Source organism: Macadamia integrifolia, unplaced genomic scaffold, assembly GCF_013358625.1.
Source record: "Macadamia integrifolia cultivar HAES 741 unplaced genomic scaffold, SCU_Mint_v3 scaffold1098, whole genome shotgun sequence".
Lineage (NCBI taxonomy): Eukaryota > Viridiplantae > Streptophyta > Magnoliopsida > Proteales > Proteaceae > Macadamia > Macadamia integrifolia.
Window position 1 is genome coordinate 1 of NW_024868086.1, and position 19,232 is coordinate 19,232.

The 19,232-nt window shown below is 41.2% G+C and overlaps 2 protein-coding genes across 7 annotated transcripts; one reads left to right on the top strand and one right to left on the bottom strand.

Annotated features, from left to right (window-relative positions):
* Positions 1–110: 110 nt before the first annotated feature.
* On the top strand, positions 111–10,436 carry LOC122062740. 4 transcript variants are annotated; one of them, XM_042626384.1, is made up of 20 exons: positions 111–663; positions 770–1,080; positions 2,357–2,491; positions 2,625–2,746; positions 3,142–3,309; positions 3,724–3,829; positions 4,116–4,221; positions 4,316–4,429; positions 5,104–5,267; positions 5,369–5,486; positions 6,252–6,476; positions 7,265–7,455; positions 7,754–7,921; positions 8,100–8,205; positions 8,301–8,438; positions 8,564–8,722; positions 8,832–9,038; positions 9,277–9,471; positions 9,566–9,637; positions 9,988–10,436. In XM_042626384.1, exons 1-20 carry the CDS (start codon positions 292–294, stop codon positions 10,144–10,146), a joined length of 3,336 nt encoding a protein of 1,111 aa, XP_042482318.1. In that variant the 5' UTR covers positions 111–291; the 3' UTR covers positions 10,147–10,436. The 4 variants fall into 4 exon arrangements, with proteins under 4 accessions (XP_042482318.1, XP_042482319.1, XP_042482320.1 ...); XM_042626385.1 differs by having other exon boundaries at positions 7,811–7,921; XM_042626386.1 differs by lacking the exon at positions 9,566–9,637.
* A 1,789-nt stretch (positions 10,437–12,225) lies between these two features.
* Positions 12,226–14,412, bottom strand: LOC122062738. 3 transcript variants are annotated; one of them, XM_042626382.1, is made up of 3 exons: positions 13,354–14,412; positions 13,101–13,238; positions 12,226–12,907 (listed from the first exon to the last, which is right to left on the bottom strand). In XM_042626382.1, the coding sequence occupies exon 1, from the start codon at positions 14,121–14,123 to the stop codon at positions 13,461–13,463; it is 663 nt and encodes a 220-aa protein (XP_042482316.1). In that variant the 5' UTR covers positions 14,124–14,412; the 3' UTR covers positions 12,226–12,907; positions 13,101–13,238; positions 13,354–13,460. The 3 variants fall into 3 exon arrangements, with proteins under 3 accessions (XP_042482316.1, XP_042482314.1, XP_042482313.1); XM_042626380.1 differs by having other exon boundaries at positions 13,077–13,238; XM_042626379.1 differs by having other exon boundaries at positions 12,226–12,913; positions 13,077–13,238.
* Between the last annotated feature and the right edge of the window lie 4,820 nt (positions 14,413–19,232).

Here is a 19,232-nt window from a genome sequence, read left to right on the forward strand (position 1 = left end):
CCACCTGCATCACCTGACGATCTCAAATAGTTTTCGAAATCGGATGGGGCCTGTCAGTACTTATCAAGGAGTCGGTTATTTTTATTTATCTGCTTTTCTTGATGATTCGTTGTCACTTCCTGAATCTTGCAGGGATCAGATGGAGACACACAACTTCGCTCTCCCTTGGCTGAGAAGTTTACTATTGCTACCATCCCCCAGTCTCCTTTGCACAATAGCAAGAATTATCTCTCTTCCCCGATCTTGCCTCCACTGAAGTTCCACTCTGGATTGCTGGTGCCTCAAAGGGCAATGACTCTTGGCCTGAATGATGACGATGACGAGAGTGTGGCATCAGTTCCTGATGATATGGATTGCGGTTACTCTGATGAATCCGACGAGGAAGGTTTGGGATATAGTGACCATGATTTGCAGGACAAGCCAATTGGGCAGCGCTATGATGAGGAACTGTTTGGAGTAAAATCAATTTTAAATTCTAATCGAGAATCCGGTAAAGAATCAGATGACTCACATGGATCACCTATAATCAGAGGGTCTTCAAAGGAGAAACTGAGGATCGAAGTGCCAGATAACATCAGAAGATTTAGAGATGTTGATTTGGGCATCAGGGAATGTGCCCGGAGGAATTCAAACCCATGTGGCAAAGATCTACCTCCGGAGCAGGTTAGCAACCTTGATGCATGTGATAAATATGAGACGACTTCTCTGTCAAGATACAAGGTTTGAAACGAAATTCCAATTTTCGTAATGTGTGTGATGTTGATTGCAGGTTCCCCATGTGGATGGAATTTTGCCGGACAAGTTAGCGGACTTGGGAACTCCTAGTGCACCTCCCATCATAGAAATTGGTAGAGGAGAAAGTAATTTTGAAGAGACGAGCCAGCGGTGGTCAGCTCCAACGCATTTCATGGAAATGGAACAAACTATCGGTGAGATAAATGCAAGGAGTCAAACAAAAGCCTGCTTTGGAAGCCAAGAAACACCAACAGATTCTGGAACTCCATCTCAAAGAAGCAATGAACCATGTGCATCGTATTGGCAAACATGTTCAATGGATCAACCACCCTATTATAGTACGAGGTATTCTTTCTGTTTATACTCCTTTAATTATTGATGTTGCTTGGATGGTTGGGCCCAATGTGGGTTGCCTTTGAGGTGTTTCATCCTGCTACGATTGGAAGATTAGGCTCTTGTATTGACAAGGAACATTGGGTTTTGTGTTTTCTTATGCTCTACTTATGCTTAGCCTGTCTACGTATCAATTATTTTATTCCTTGGATCATTGAAGTACCTATGGGATGCACCCAATCTAAAACCAAATTGCTTCTTCACCCTAAGCATTGGTTGCATATATAATAATGGTGAAAATTTTTCTAGAGGGGCAAACCTGAAGGCTGTTTCTAAACCAGAACTGGCATGTAGAATGGTGATGCGGTGATTTCAACAGTATGAATACTTAGAAAACAGTCTAGATCGGCCACCTGTCAAATTTCAGACCTATATACAACCATATAGGCTCTGAAATATTAGCATATTTCCTTGTATTTTCAGTTGGCCATTTCCTTTTAGAAAAGTTTCATTTTGAAAGTTTTATTTTGCCAATTGACCAACTCTGTTTTTGCTGAAACTAGACATGTGTGCAGCGGACATTCCATCCATAAAATTTCAGTTTTATCCAATGTGCCATGTGGCAATGATTGCGGACCTGCTAGACTAACAAAAATTTATCCTCATAAAACAATCAAAATTTGGGCAGAAGTTGGTAGAGGATTAAAAGTCTCAGACAAGGAACGAGCCTATGACTTTTCCTACAGCCATCACAAACAAAAAGGAGATGTGGTGATCTATCAAAGCATTACTTATTAGCTACTGACACGACCAAGCCTTTACCACTGTTGCATCAAGTCATCTTTTTTTTTTTTTGATTAATCAAGGATGAGGAATGGACTAGCCTTGATATACTGGTGTCGGGTGACGATTTTCTTTTGGGGGTTGAAATTCTGGATAAGAATTTGGAGGGCCATAGGCGAATGACAGATACCTAATGGTCTTGTATACCAAATGGTGATTCTTGGGGGACATAAGCTATGATGATCTTTTAGATACTTTGATTATTAATCTAGGAACCAATTTATATACTACCTGCCAAAATGGCTCTAAATGAACAGAAAGGTTTTGATCTGATGAAGTTGTAAAAATATACTGTATGTATCAGGATCAATTCATTGTAGGCTGATGTATACTACATGACATAGAAAGAAAACTTTCATCCTCAATGGATGAAAACACTTTCCTGTTCAACCATCTGAATTGTACCCCCTCCTTTTGATGTTATCTTGTTGATTTATCATCACAGCGGTCAAAATGCATGGCAAGTTATGGTTTCCTACGATGCATGCATTCGTTTATGCTTGTATGCATGGGCAAGAGGCTGCACAGAGGCACCTGAGTTTCTGCGGGATGAGTGCCAGGTCCTCCGAAGTGCCTTTGGGTACGATGTTATCCTTCCACTTGTTTCATTTGGCTCTTGCATTTTATTCCATTTACCTATCAGCATTAACCTTTTAACCTTTATGCTTAAATCTGAAGTGTGGTTCACCTCTGCCCTTTCCCTGCCAATGTAGTTTGCATAAGTTCTTGCTGCAGCCCCAAAGTATATATCTGAAAGAAGGAGGGTTTGCTGAGAGTACAGAAGAAAAAGGCACTTTAAAAGCAAAGAAGGTTGTTGGAAAGATTAGGGTTGAAGGTAATATATCAGTCTAAACGAGCAGGTTACTTTCATACTTTTCTCTGTAAGCAGTTCGAAAATTAAAAAAATTATGAATCTACTTTGAAAGTATTTAGATGGCTGCTATGATGTATTTTTATTTATTTATTTATTTTTTGTTAGTGAACTTATGGTGGCTGTTTTCTAATTTTTCTGCAGAAATGGGTTAACCCATTTATGTTTATTTTTGTTTTACCCAAAATTTCAGTTTCCATACCTTACTATTACATGTCTACTCATCACTGTAGATTTTTTGCCTTCTAGTTTTCCAATTTACTGAGAATTATTTAGGATTTGTAATCACAATTGTTCTCAAACTGGTTTTGATATGTAAACATAAATTAATATTGGTGGGCCTGATTTTGAGAATGCAGTTAAAAAAATTCGTGTTGTGCCAAGGAGGAAGCTCAAGATGACATACTCACAGCGAGGTGCATTCTACGTACAAGCAGGAGCAGATTATGTTCGACATGTTTCAGGACTATTGAGAACCGGCTTCAGCTCTCTAAAGCAGCTGGCTCCATTGTCAGTGCCATCAGAAGGTTTGTCTTTGCAACTCAAAGCACTAGAACCTTGTTTGAGAGTTGGACTGACAAGGAATGCACCAGGATGAACCTGCTATGTAAATGTTAGTTACACAGTGCATGTGTGCTGCCATTCCTTATGTCCAGTCCAAACCAAGAGATTGAGGCTGATATTAAAAAGATTGTGTTTGAAACCATCTGGCGTGCTGATGTCTAATCTTTTCTGAATCGTACTCTTTTCTTTTTTGGTCCCCTAGCATGCACATGAGCATCAGTAAAAATTGAAAAAGTGCATTAGAGGCATTCATATGTCTTGAACTTAGTCTATGATATCGATGATAGGAAACCCCTTATATAGTTTTCAGACTATAATTGGAATAGAATCAGTAGTTAGGCAGGCCATTATTGCTAATGGCTAAACATATTTTGCAGAAGCACTATCATGCTTGTTCCAACTGAAGAGTTCTACTGAAGAAACAGATGTGGAACCAGATTCTGCAATTTGCTTGCATCCAGGAACTGGCGATTCCCATGTCTTGTAAGTTGTTAGTTGTTTCCAAATTCGGGGCTATATTTGGGAAGGGGTGGTTTAAGGACCAATAGACTTTGAATAAATCCATTCTTGGGGTAAAATTAGTACACAGGTCTCACAGACCATTGTGACTTAAAAATCTCCTATGTTGGACAGAATCAAACCTTCAACAAGGGGGGGGGGGTTCTCTACTCATTCGATGTTAAGATTTCATGTACATCACTCTAGTTTTTTTTCAAGAATCTATTATTGCAGTTGGATAAGCTATTTCTGATTTCAAAATGTGATTCAGTTTTCCAGAAAGCCAAGGGGATGCTCTATTGATAGAAGTCCAGGATATGAATAAAGTTATTGAAGGTCGAGCAAAAATTCAAGTTTCATCTTTGACTGAAAATCCGGTATTCACCCTTCCAATCTCTCCATTAGAGGGTTTTTTGAAAGATTATTTTATCAAACCCTCACTCTTTGATTGATATGATTCTCCAAAAAAAGCATAGTGAGAGAGTTCGGTGGTGGCCAATTTACCATGATGGCCATGAATGTGTTGGAAAGGTTCAGCTCTCTATCTGTAGTACAACTACTTGTGATGACACCAACCCTGCAAAGGTTTGTTTCTTTCTTTTTACTTGATATATAAACGAAAAATGTAATGTTCATCCTATGAAAGAAGGTGAAAAGTTAATTGAGGGCATTGAGAGCCTCTATTCTGAGAATGGCTCAATTTGCGAGGAGTTGAGCTTGAATTTAGCTATGCAAATTCTGGTTCAACTTAACAAGATTATGATATGCTCATTAAATATAAAATGCAGATTTAATCCTTTATATTACTGATATTTTGACTTTCTTGAAGTTGAGTTGGGTTAAATTGTGAAATTCCTGACCCAACTCAAATCATATCTCTCTTAGTTGCAGCATGGTGACTCTCACAATGCTTAATCAACCTATTACAAGACTCAATATGGAGTCTATTAACTGCTAAAATACCAAATCATATCATCATGTCCATAAGTGAAAATCCCAATATTGGTCATATTGAAACGCAAGTTTGACTTCTTCTCCAAAACAAAGAGCATTAAAACAGGACAAGGAGCTGAAAGTCTTAAGTCACCTAGACTTGGGTTTGCAGGACTTGGCTTACAAAGTGGGCTTTGTAAGGCCGGCATCAGAATTTCCAAATACAAATTATCTATCTACTCTTGCTTCATATCATGAATTCAATTAATTATCTCTTTGCATGCTTCTCTAATTCTAAATCTCGATTATTTACCATCTGCATCCAGAGTGGACCTGTCGTGGAAACGCTGGCTTATGACTTGGTGTTGGAGGCTGCTATGCGTGCACAGCATTTTCATCCCCAAAACTTGAGGTTACATGGACCATGGAGGTGGTTGTTGATTGAATTTTCCGACTACTATGGAGTTTCTGATTCATACACTAAACTGAGGTACTTTTAGAAATATGTTACTCCTTATAGTCAAAGATTTTTTATGATTTTGTCCAAGGAACATATCCTCAATTTTCAGTTCCGTCTGTTATTTTAAATAGGTATCTTTCATATGTCATGAATGTGGCAACACCAACTAAGAATTGCTTGGACCTTGTGCATGAGTTGCTTGCACCTGTGATAAAGGCCCGAGGAGAGAAAAGTCTAACTCGACAAGAGGTGAGCCCCATTAGTGCACTTCACATTGTTTACATATTCACCAGTATTAGAGATTCTATCTTCAATTGAGCCACAAGCTCTAAAACCTGTATCATAACAGTGAACTCTATATATATTTATATATATATATATATATATATCGAAATTTAAGGTAAACAAAAGTAAGGATCTTTATCTATTTCTGTGAATGCTTATTTCTTGACGCCCCCTTAGTGCGCTTCACATTGTTTACATCCTCACCAGTATTAGAGACTCTATTTTCATAAGAGCCACAAGCTCTAAACGTTCTATATCGTAACAGTGAAATATAAATATCGAAATTTAAGGTAAACAAAAGTAAAGATCTTTGTCTATTTCTATGAATTGCTTATTTCTTGAAGTTAAGACAGGTCTTTCTGTTTTGGATTCCAAGCTGGATTTTACGGTCCAGGTCAACCAATGACCAGGGCAATGGAATTTTGTTAACTAATAATTATTTTGGTTGGGAAGTTCCAGATTGCTATAGGATGTTTAATGAATGGTGTCGCCAATTTTCCCATTCAGTTAAATGTATATGAGGCCTGGCACCAAGGTCAATGCTTCAGGCACACATTGACTTGGAGTGAATGCATTTGTACATTGACTTGAAGTGAATGCACTGGACTTTAGGAATATATAGTGTTTTTATTTTTAATTATTCTGAAAATTTGCTCTCTTATTTAGAAGAAACCTTATGTGAGAAAGGATATCAGTTTATTTTATTCTTCTCTTTTTTTGGGATTGCAGAAAAGTATATTGTTGGATTGTGAAACTCAAGTCGAAAATCTGTTAGCAAATGTTTTTGAGAACTACAAATCATTAGATGAGCTCTCACCAACAGGCTTGGCAGACTTGTTTGGTCCAATACCAGAGTGCGCGGCACCAGCTTTAGTTCCCGCAGTGAAAGTGTACACCCTTCTTCATGATATCCTTGCTCAAGAAGCGCAGACAACTTTGAGAAATTACCTACAAGTAAGACATGCATCACATTCACATGTACATAAGGAAAAATGTTTGCATAGAGACATGTATGTACTTGATAGACTTGCAAAATTTATAAGAGATGGACCTGACTTCCATCAATGTCGATGATACTTCCACACCACAGTAATATAAGCCTTGCCAACTTTCCTACCTAACTGAATAATATGTGCATCATTCACAAGTATACATAACCCAAAACTACGTTACCCTGATGCATGGTAACGTAATCATTAGATTTGAAACTACTGGATGGTTAAAAGCTAACGGGTTGCAAAGGAAAGAATTCAAATATTTATTAATGGCCTCCTTTTTCGGGTTGCAATGGAACAAAACATACTTTATTTAATGCATGGGAGCATACGAGAAGCATCTGGGGTCAGTTATTGCCTATGTGCCGACATCATTTCAATAGTATCAGCTTTACCAACTGATCAATTGGGAATAAATAAAAGGAGCACCTTTTACATGGAAGGGCATAACTTGGGACTAAGTCACCCTGTTGGACATTGAATATCAGATTTCAAACAACTGGATGGTTAACAATAGGCTGACAGTTGAAATTCTTTGAAGTGTGCCCAGATCCATTTTTTGGTGTCAGGATTCGAGACTTAATCAAAGTTCCTCACTGGCTTTAGGTTCACGAGTTCATCAAATATTTCCTTTATGATGAACTTTGCAGAGATGTTAAAATCAATTTGATTTGTTTCGATCATCCTCCATCAGAAATATTTGCTTACCACTATAAAGAGATCTAATGCAACATAATTTTTTTACAGAAAGCAGCTGCAAAGAGGTGTAGGAGGCATATGATGGAAACCGATGAGTTCATGTCAAGCAACATGGAAGGTTTTCATATGGACTCCATGACCATCTCCACAGCGTATCTCAAGATGAAGAACTTGTGTATAAACATAAGCAATGAGATTCAGGCAGACATCAAGATTCACAATCAGCACATACTACCAAGGTACACCAATGTTCCCATCTTATCTTCATGAATGGTGGGAAACTGGTATTCCATTTGAAGTTTAACTAATTTGTCCCATTAGATGATGCATGCACCAGCTTAAGCTGGAATGACTTACAATTGGTGTAGCACTTGATACTTGGAACCCAAATTACACTAGATTGTCCAAGTTTTGGGTTGGGGAATGAGTTTTTGGGAAGTAAAACATCAAGAATGAAGTAAAACGTGCAACTTGTCAATTTTTTTTTCTCTGATTATTTTGTCAACGTCTTCTGACATATATATGCCCTTCTTTCAGTTCCATAGACCTGTCAAACATAGCAGCGGGTGCTTACAGCACTGAGTTGTGTAACAGATTAAGAGGTTTCCTGGCAGCTTGGCCCCCATCAAGCCCGTTGCCTCATGTAACGGAGCTTTTGATCTCAACTGCTGATTTTGAGAGGGATCTTGAGTCATGGAATATCAGGTTCAGTCTGGAATACCTCCAAGCATAGTATTTGTCATTTAATTACAGGAAGCCTCTCCCATAATACTTCCAAACAATAAATAGCATGATAGAAAAGCAGCTGAATTTCTTGAAAGAATCTATCTCACCAATACTCTTCTTACCTTTCTGCCTTCTAATATTCTAACTTTTGTCCCAGCCTGGTTCATGGAGGTGTAGACTCGAGGAATCTGTTCCACGATTACATAATGATCTGGGTACAAGATTTGCAACTTTCAATGCTGGATCTTTGCAAGTCAGAGAAGGTCTCTCTGTCTCTCTCTCTCATATGCTTGAGTAGATGTATTAGAGATTTGTTCATATAAAATAGATATTTGCTAAATGGTGAAATGATTTGCAGGTACCATGGAATGGAGTAAATACAAATCATTCCACTTCTCCATTTGCTGAGAATATGTACGAGAAAATTAAAGATGCTCTAAGTGAGTATGAAGTGGTGATTAACCGATGGCCCCAGTACTCTTTGATTTTAGAAAATGTAAGTGTTTCCCGTATTCTCTCAATACTAACTTGAAGGGGTCAAATTGGTGACAGATAATGATTTGTATAATACATTGCATTTATTAATGTTCTCATATTTCTTGGCATTATTGGCTTTGGAAGGCTGTTGCCAACATAGAACGAGCAGTCATGAAAGCATTGGAAAAGCAATACAGTGAAATTCTAATGCCTCTGAAAGATAGCATCCCCAAAAAACTTGGAATGCATGTGCAGAAACTTACAAGAAGACAATCCACAACACTTTATTCTGTTCCTATTCAAGTAAGAATAGAAAACTTGCTTCTTAGTTCCAGTCTATTTGGGAAGACAGAAACTTCAGATTTACATGTTTTGTAGAACGTCGCTTAATAGAATTTCATGCATATGGCAGTTGGGAACATTCCTGAATACCATCAAAAGAATTCTCGATATTCTGCACTGCAGAGTCGAGGATATATTGAAGGCTTGGGCCTCATGTCTACCGATCGTTGGAGAGAAAAAGTTAATTTTTGGGGAACAAATGAATGGAATTACAGTTATGCTAAGAACAAAGTACAAAAACTACATGCAAGCAACTGTGGAGAAGCTCATTCTCAACGTAAGTATCACCACCAATTGGTTTCCTTTTCTTTTTCCTCAGGTTCAGTTTTCTAACTTGTCATTTTGTAATGCTACATAGATGTAGAAAATAAGAGATACCAAATCAGTATTTTCCTTTTAGAATGTACGTACATCCTCTAAAAATATTTGATGAATCATTAATTGTGACTCTAAATCTGGAAAAGAATTCTAAACTGGCAAAAGAATACAATTAGAAGTTTATATAACTCTTTCAGGCACAAGCCAATCGAAGTACACGGCTTAAAAGAATACTCGAGGAAACCAAGGAAGCAGATGGGGAAGCTGAGGTTCGTGAAAGGATGCAAATGCTAAGTTCACAACTCATAGATTCCATTACAAACTTGCATGAGGTCTTCTCAAGCAGGATTTTTGTTGCAATATGTCGTGGGTTCTGGGACAAGATGGGTCAGGTAACAGGGACATGCAATATCCTTTCTAGTTTTATGCATTACATTTCAGGAAATGAAAGTTGAAGTTTTAGTGTTTTTTCTTGTGGTATGCTAGACTGTTTTGAAGTTTCTGGAGAGCAGGAAAGAGAACAGAATCTGGTATAATGGATCTTATTATGCTCTTGGGGTAAGTCATCTATAAAGCCCACATATTGCAGGGCAGTTTTAAGCCATCTCCCAAACGTCATCAAAGTATTTTGGGGAATCTGATATCTGAATTGTTTACAAGTTAGGAGGCTGTTCATACTGTTTGGCTTATAGATTCTTGTCCACAGTTAGGAGGCTGTTCATACTGTTTATGTTGAGACTTGCAATTGGCTTACAAGTTAGGAGGCTGTTCATACTGTTTGTCATATAGATTCTTGTCCACAGTTAGGAGGCTGTTCATACTGTTTATGTTGAGAGTTGCATGATACAATGAACAGAACTATAAGCTAGGCAATAACAAGTGGACTTCTTTCTTACCTTTGGTCGCAGATTTTGGATGACACTTTTGCTTCCCAGATGCAGAGATTGCAAGGAAACGCCCTGCAACTGAAAGATCTTGAGCCCCCTCGTTCAGTAATTGAAGCTCGTTCTGTTCTTTGCAGAGACACACAAAATACAACTGATGCATCCAATTACTTCTATTTCTAGTAGCATGAAATTTCAATTTCTCAGTGAAGGAGTGTGCAGAATGAGCTTTCACCTCTCATTGCAGCTGAATCTGTGACCAGATGTTCCATGTTTCAGTGTTTCTGATTCATTTCTTGTACAGGCTGTAGCTCCATTTATTTTCATTATTATTCTTTTGTAATATTGTTCTCATCACATTGCCGAAAATGCTCTTTTTCATATGTTCACATGGATTTAATGTAGAGCACTTCCAAAAACTTTGAGTATTTGATACCAAACAAAAAAATAAATAAATGAAATAAATTTGCATATGTTATGCTTGCAATTACTTCCTACCAGTGTGAGAATGACTTGATTGCTTATTTTCAAACTCATGGAAACGTGGAACACCCACCCACCCTGTGCCAAAATTTCCCCCATTTTCATGTGTCAAGTTGCAGCCCCAAACCCCAAGTCTTGTTTCAGCCTCTGGGCTAGGACTTAGAATAGGTATACATGTGCGTAGAAGACAACCATCAGGGAGCAGTTCGGAACTGCCATATTCATGCAAATGAAAAACAGAAGTTCCATCTATCACTTGAAAATGAAATATTACCTTTTATGATTGAGATAAATACAGATGTGTGCTGCAATCCAATTCAGCAGTTCTCTGATTTGAACTCTGACATTAACTCTTAATTTCCCATTTATTTGAATAAATTGAAAATAGTGAAAGATTCAAAATAAAAAGTAGGGAAGAAACAACACAATTTTTTTCTTTTTTGTGAAGCCAAGAAAGGAGCAGTTTCTTTAAAATAACTTTGCTTCTCAAACTGGCAGTGAAAATTTTAAAATTTTGTTGCCTGGGAACCCTTGAAAACAATATTAAAGGCGATGATCACAACCCTTATTCCTTGTGACCAGAAGATAAAACTCTCCCGCTGGTCAACAGTCTTTGCTTCTTGTTGAATTTGCTGGAGAAGAGCTGCCGCCAGCTGCAATGTCGCCTGGAGACATTTATGTGCATATGCTTCCCTCTCTTTTCTAGCGTCACTACTGTGCAATTATTGATTCCCATGACATTTGGTACCACCAATCTTCTGTTCAGTACTTGTTAGATGAAGTCCAGGAGCATTGCTTGTTGGCTGCAGCAACTGCCCTTGACCAATCTGTGAACTTGAAGGTTTAGATTTTAGAAGAAGGTGCAAGATTGCGTAACATAGAGCCCTGTAATGATCAAACGGGATCAGCCTAAACATCCTACAGACTGTTTACTCTCTCACCAAGGGAGGAAAAGCAGGCACATTTCCTGATTCCTGCTTTTGGACAAAAAGAGAGGTCAACTGTGCAAGCTGTTCCAGGTTGCAGTGATGGATTGGTGGTGGTAGATAACTGACATTTGGTTTCCCACGGAGTGAACTTTTGCTGCCCCTAGATACAGGAATACCTGAAATTCCAGGTGAGAGAAATGGCTGAAGCTTGCTCTCCTGCACATAGAATGATTGGTATTCCTGGATTATGGATGCTTTTCTGCTTTCCTCGATACTAGGTTCCAAAGATGATCTCACATAGACCTGGACTCTAGGCAGATGACTTAACATCAGGTGTGTTCCTGGTTTTGGATATGATGTATCCTCATGCAACAACTGTTTCTAGTGGATGATGTAAGGAAACCAAATTAGAATTTGGTACTGGGAACCTCAAGATAAGGCTCAATTTAGCGACCTCCCCCAAATAATGGATGAATGCAGTAATGTACCATCACTGGCTGCTTGATCAAAATGCTCACAAGCATATGCAATCTAACACCAAGGAGTGCTTGAAAATACACCTAGAGTCAAAGTCTATGTGAGATCATGGAAAAGGGAAAGAGCAAAGCAACAAACGTAAACCAAGCAAAGCAACAAACGTAAACCGCTTGCAATCAGTAAAATCTGCTATCCAAATACAATTATCTTAAAATCCAAATTCGACTCCTATCCAATTAATAAAATTATAGAGAAATGTAAAGGGTCTGGGGCTGCAGCAGCCCAGGTTTGATGACATCCTGACCTGGGCTTATGACATCCTCAAATGTAAAAGCTTTGCTCTGTGATATAAAGAAACAATCTTAACCCAATATCCACAAATCGCACATCATAATATTAATAAAAGAATAAGTGACACAGCTTCCAAAATACAGCCCATTATTACAATAAATTTTCTTTTCTTTCAAAACAATAATGGGTAATAAAAGTAAAGAATTACAAGAGTTCTTCTTTTAACTTCATTATTCGACCTCTGGGTAATAAGTAAAAAATGACAAGCAGAGTCAACATGAAGCAAAAAACCACCAATCGTGTTTACACTGAAAGTAAACAACAAATTGGAATGTCCAGAAAGCCTGCCAACACCCTTATATGATGGCCTAGTTGTAAGTTACATAGGATAACAATTTTAGTATGAAAAATTGTGAGTGAAGACCAAAAATGAATTGGGTTGAAGTAGTGAAGAATTATTACAAGAATTCTTTTTTTTTTTTTTGTAAGTGCAACTGCAAACTGGATTTCATTTCCTGCCTTCAGGCGGGCCCATCTTCTTCTTTAACCTTTCAATGACCTTCAGAAAGTCTTCTCTCATTTGCAATGTTTGCATCTTCCTCTTTCCTGAAGGTAGAGGAAGCATAACTATGACCCGGCTGGAAAGCTACATTCTCAATATTCTCCGCCAAACTTTCTGAGTTGAGATAAAATTCAAGACCCAGAGGCATCACGAATCTTGGCGACAAATCCGGGCAGATTTTATTCCTTCCTCCCCTACCAATCTGCACCTACAGGAATACACTTGTCACGACCAAAAGGGAGAATGGAATAGGGGGGGGGGGGGAGCGGAGAAATGGACTCTTTAAAGCCAATCGCCTCTAAAATTCCAGAAATTGGATAAAATTTAAACCATCTTTCTCGGGAAAACTGCAGCAGAGAAACTATTCTTACTTCGAAATCACATAAAGCCACCACCTTTAGACGACTTTGCGAGTGGTAAGTCAGTCTGGAGCCTCGACTCTGGACTCTGCCTGTCTTTGTTGTCATTGCCCGGTGCTATTCGGCAACAGGAAGAGTACCAATCTTCAAGATCAGAACGCATAAGCTCGGCAACTGAAACAATGGATTTTAAAGCCACTGTTATTGATGGCAAGAGCCGAAATCCAAATCGCTTATATTTGAAAGAGCTTCAGATAAACACTCGGAGGGAATAATCGCATAAACAAACCTTTCCTCTCATCAATCAGCGGATGTAGACTAGGGTTCTTGCTGTCCGCCGTGAGCTCAAGGTTCAACCTTGTCGTCCATATGTCCAACCGCGTGCAAAGGTCATTTTCAACCGCAAAGGATATACTTGCAAGCCAGGAAGACCATACCTGTGAAACAAATAAAACAGATGATTATGAGATTCTGGGAAAACCAAGTAAGAGGTTTCCATTTGATTTCGACGCTTGAGCTTTTCATCCTTCTTGCAGTCTGGGGTTCTTTGGACAGATCAAAGCTCCTCCCTTTCATCCTTAATTCTTGGATGCACCTTGTAACTGCTCTGCTATCGCTCTTCTCTCTCTGCAACTGTCTTGAAACTTTCCAGTACTTGCAAAGTTTCATTTGGACCAAAACGATCATGGCAAGTGAAGAAGAGACGGATAGCAAAGATGGAAGCCACCATCTCCTGCATGTATATTCTTGAGAATGAATGGAAGAGGTGAAGAGAATGGTCAGGAAAAATCCATGGAAGGCTAAGAAGAAACAGCACAACTGAAATAATTCCCGTCTGATGCTGTCCATTCGGGTTTCCTTCATGGCGATTCGGCCCCCAAAGAGGTCTTCTTCTCTCTGCCAGAGCTTTAGTAGCAAGAGATGACCAGGGCTCTCGGAGATTTCCATTAAGGGGTGCTGCTGGATTGCAGAAACGGTGGCCATAGCAGACAGGAGCTTCTGTTGATGCTCTTCGTCGACGGGGATTTCCACCACGTGGGCTTCTTTAGATTCTGCCATTAATCTCAACGACCAACTAAAAATTTACGACTTCAAAATGTAAACAAGATAAAAAATGAGACAAGATATATTGCTTAGTAGTGATGAGTGAGAATGAGTGAACCAGTGTCGTATGCAATTTTGGAATTCACCAAAATGGATCTTAAACAAAAAAATTAATAATAATAATAATAATTGTAAATAAATAAAGGAAAGTGCAAGTGATGGAGATCGCTTCAGATGAGAAAGAAAGCCTGAGAATTGTAGAGATGGCAAGAGTTTGGTTTGTAGACTTGTTGGGCGAAGATAGGGGAGAAGCAAAAGATATTTGAAGAGTGGCGCTGGAGTCTTCCAACGGTCACATTTTCATTTCGTTTAATGCCGTTCTCCGCCAACGGTCACATTTTCATTTCGTCTAATGCCGTTCTCCTCCAACGGTCAAATTTTGGTAGTATATTTTTTTATTTATTTATAGAAACAAAATATTTACAGATATATTACAACGAAAGATCACCCCTTGTCGTCCCAACCAGATACCCTAGAAACAAACAAACCCTGCAAATATTTCATAGGACCATTAGAGTCTCTAGCTTTATACAAAAACTTGAAATATCCAAACTTATCATAAATTTCCCAAAACAACCCGAGATTGTAATAAGTCCAGCTGGAAGATGAAGGCATCGGAATAAGCTGAAGTAAGGACTTCGAAGAGACAAAGTCAAATTTTGGAAATATTATTGTTACCACCGGAAGTCCACCAGAGGAGCTAAACTTACACAAGGACAGAAGGCAGAGGCCCGGAGGTATCCCCGGGGTCAGTCCTCTGACACCCAAGTTAGAGACCGGCGGAATAGTATTTTCACAAGAGTAATGGTGTGTTGACCTACCTCTCCCCTCCTTTCAGGCCCTCTCTTATAGTGCTTAGGGTCTAGGGTTTCCTTTTTGGGAATCCCCCTCGGGTCCGCCTTTTTCCCTTCCCGAGTCCTACTCGGATACGTGCTCTTTTCCCTTTGGGGAATATTCCCTAGTCGGGTATCATCTCCTCACGTGGTTTGCGTGGTTAGAATTCTTACGGCCTCTATCAGGTGGGCGACATGTGTCATTCCTTTGGATATCACGTGTTTTTACCTTACAGGATGATTAATTGGGCCGTATCACAGCCCCTTACTTCCACTAGGAAGCTCTTTCAGTGGAAGTGACTTCCTTTCTCTATTGTGTTCCCCTTCGGCCTTCGGTCACGGCCTTCCTCTTGAAACCAAGACCTCCGATCAGGTCCACAGCCTTAGCCAGAGCCCCAACCGAGGTTTTGACCTTCGGTCGGGTTCGCTTGACCTTGGCAGAACCCCTAATTAAGGCGGTGACCTTCAATCAGGTCTGCTCGGCCTTAGACAGTACCCCCAATCTAGGTTTTGACCTTTAGTTAGGTTTGCTCGGCCTTGGCCGGAGCCTCAACCTAGGCAGTGACCTTCGGTTAGGTCTGCTCGGCCTTAGCCCATAGCCCCCAACTGAGATTTTGACCTTCGGTCAGGTTCGCTTGGCCTTAGCCAGAGCCCCCAACCGAGGTTTTGACCTTCAGTCAGGTCTGCTCGACCTTGGTAAGAGCCCCCAACCGAGGTTTTAACCTTCGGTCAGGTCTGCTCGACCTTAGCCCAGAGCCCCCAATCGAGGTTTTGACCTTCGATCAGGTTCGCTCGGCCTTGGCCGGAGTCCCAACCTAGGCGGTGACCTTCGGTTAGGTCTGCTCGACCTTGGTTAGAGCCCCCAACTGAGGTTTTGACCTTTGGTCAGATTTGATCGGCCTTAGTCGGAACCCCCAACCGAGGTTTTGACATTCGTTCAGGTTTGCTTGGCCTTAGGCCAAAGCCCCCAACCGAGGTTTTGACCTTCGGTCAGGCCTGTTCGGCCTTAGCTGGAACCCCCAAACTAGGTGATGACCTTCGGTCAGGTCTACTCGGCCTTAGTCAGAGCCCCCAATCGAGGTTTTGACCTTCAGTCAGGTCTGCTCAGCCTTAGCCTGAGTGCCCAACCAAGGCGGTGACCTTCGGTCAGGTTCGCTCGGCCTTAGCTAAAGCCCCCAACCCAGGTTTTGACCTTCTATCCTTTGGCCTTCGCGACGCATCGCTCGTGTCTCTGGCTCGAGCGACATGTCGCTCATGTCTTACTTGGAGTGCCTCGGGAATCAGCATTAATGACGTGTTGGGGTCATTAATGGCCTCGAGTAGTCGGATCGTCATTACCTTGCCTATATAAAGTGAGACCCCATCATTTTAGTCACTTTTCCCAGAGCCATCAACCTTCGGTCTATCATTCTTTCCTTCATCTTCGGTTTTCCTCATCCATCGTCATCAGTAGGCCCTCGTCCTCTGAGGGGACCGTCTCTAACCCAAGACATCGTAGTCCCGGACGTGTCCGGGACATGCCTCGGGTTCGTCCTCAGAGTCCCATTCGTCTCGTGTTTCCTCCTCCATTGCTACCCCTCGTGGATCCACAGGCGGTCTGAGCGTGGAAGATATTATGGAAGGGGTTCTTGAAACCCGAGCCCAGACGAATGAGTCTCTTCCTGTAGAGGCTAGGACATAGTATCTACTATGTATGAGGTAGAGCTCAATGAGCTTAGGGTGTCCTGTAGTATCCCAAGTGAATTCGAGCTTCGGCTCCCAAGGCCCACCAACAGGACCAGTTATAGGAGCCCAGGTGAACTCTGCATCTACCGAGATGCCTTTAAGGTAGGGCTCCGACTTCCGCTACACCCTTTCTTCAGCCAAGTGTTTCGGCACTATGGCATATGCCCAGCCCAGCTGACTCCGAATGGGTGGCGGCAAATCCTTAGTTTCATAGTGTACTTTTGTCAGATTCAGAGGCCCATCTCCGTTCCTCTTTTTCTCACTTGTATGTCCCTCAGAGCTAGTAAAGGGGACTCGGGCTGGTATTACTTCAACCCTCGAAAGGACATTAGGTTGTTGAATGGGTATCCTTCGTCGATCCACGGTTGGAAGCACAAGTATTTCTTTGTGAGATCGTCCGAGGGTTTCCCATCGGCAATGTCTGGGACATTCCCGACTTGAAGGATGTTAATTCTGTGCCCTCCCTCTTCGGGGTGGACGCAGAGTCGCTGGCATTGGAAAAACTCAAGCCCCATAGTCCACCAGTCAAGTCTGATAGTCTTCAATCAGATGCCATCCTGTTTCGATTCGGGCTTAGCCCGGGTGAGTTAGGGTCACCCGATTCCATTCTTGCTTCGTCTCCTTCTACCTAATGCTAAACTTTGTTTCCCCTATGCAGTGCAACTCTCCAGGCCAGATGTTTGAGCGGTAGTGGCCGCGAGGCAAGCATAGGAAAAGGAGGCCCGAGCAAGGGAGCAGCAGTAGAGGCAAAAACAGAAGCAAAAGGATAAAAGGAAGGTTCCAGCTTCTGAGCATACCGATCCTTCTTCTAAGAGGAAGAGGGGTCTTACGCGGGACCCTACCAAAGGTGCCATTTAGGCCCTCACCGCCCAAGACCAAAATGCCTCTGCCCGGACCGAGCCTCTGTCAAACATTCATTCACGGAGTCCAACGACGAACCGAAGCAGGTGCGAACGTGGCTTCATCCCCGACTGGTCCGTGAAGGAGGGTGACACTTTCGCCGTTGGAAGGGTGTCTCGGGAACTGGTGCTGAAGGGTAACCTTTCGAGGGATGTTTTTGATGCCCATAAGCAGGGAACCTCAACCATGGTGACCAACGCATGCTTCTACATGGCAGGGGTAAGATTCCTTCAGTCTTCGGCTTTCAGGTTTCCTTCTCTATCGCTCTAATTTTTATAAATGTTTCAGGCCCATAACCAACTTGCCCAGCTGATCAACCGAGTTGAGGCCATGGCTTGGGACTTGGAGAGATCTGAGCTGGAGAAGGTGAGCCTGGAGAATGAGCGCTCTGTTATATTGGAGAAGGTAGAGCATCTGGAGACTGAGCTCCTTCGGGTTCGATAGGGCATGATTGGGAACTCTCATAGCTTAGATCTCAAATATCTGCGAGGATTGAAGCAGCTGAAGCTCGAGGGGTCAAAATGTACAATGCTTCCAAAGACTTCTATGAAGAAGTTAAGCAGGCCGCTGCTCCTGGATACACGATGGGCTCGATCGAAGTCCGTGACTAGGTTCTCGAGCATTATCCGGAGGTGTCTTTCGAGGATAGTGGCCTTGTTTTCGAGGATGAGGGTGGGGCTGCTTCAGCCCCTGCCCCTATGGCTACTCAGGTGACGTCGATGGCGAAGCTGTTCTCCCGTTCGAAGCCCCTTGATGAATGAAATGCCTTCGGGTCTCTTTTTTGTAGCTTTTGAACTTGGGCCTTCCGGCTTCCATGTAATTTATGCCTTCGGGCTTCTTCGATGAATGAAACGCTTTTCTTCTTTCATATTCCTTCATGCCTTTTTATTGTCATTATTATTTTTTGTTGATTTAATGACCATTAACTCTGAGCACGGACTGTCATAGGGCTTCAGCTTCTTAGGTAAGGGTAGGAAAGCCGAAGCCCTTATGCAAGTAGTAAAATCTTAATTACAAGGTGGGAGCATAAGGCCGAAGATCCTATGCAAGTCGTCGTTTCCTTCGTGATTGAAGGACGAGGGGCGTTGTTAACGGCCCCCTGTTGCAGAGTAGTCCTTCGATACAGAGATCCCTTCGGTCAGGTTTGCTCAACCTTGGCATGAGCTTCCAGATCGAAGGGGGGACCTTGGTCCTATGCCTGGTTTTGGCCTTAGCTCCCAACCAAGGGGGGTACCCCTTCGGTCAGGTTTTCTCGGCTTCGGCCTTAGCCCCCAATCGAAGGTTGTACGTTTCATAGCCATTATTTGGGTAATTTCCGTGAACCAACTTATATGAAATAAAAATCCTCCGGAGAGCTTGAGATGGAGAATCGCAACTTAAAGGTTATTAGGAATTAAAAAGATGACTAATTCAAAAGAATAACCAAGTAAATGTAAATGTGCTTTGTTACTGTTGCTAGGCATGTTACTACCATAGTTAACAAATTCGGATTCGGGAATTATTCGGACAGAGAATTATTCGGAATAATTCGGATGATTAATTGAAGGATTCGGTCAAAAAAGCTTATTGGTTTTTTTTTTTTAAAATTGTTTTTTATTGTTTTTTT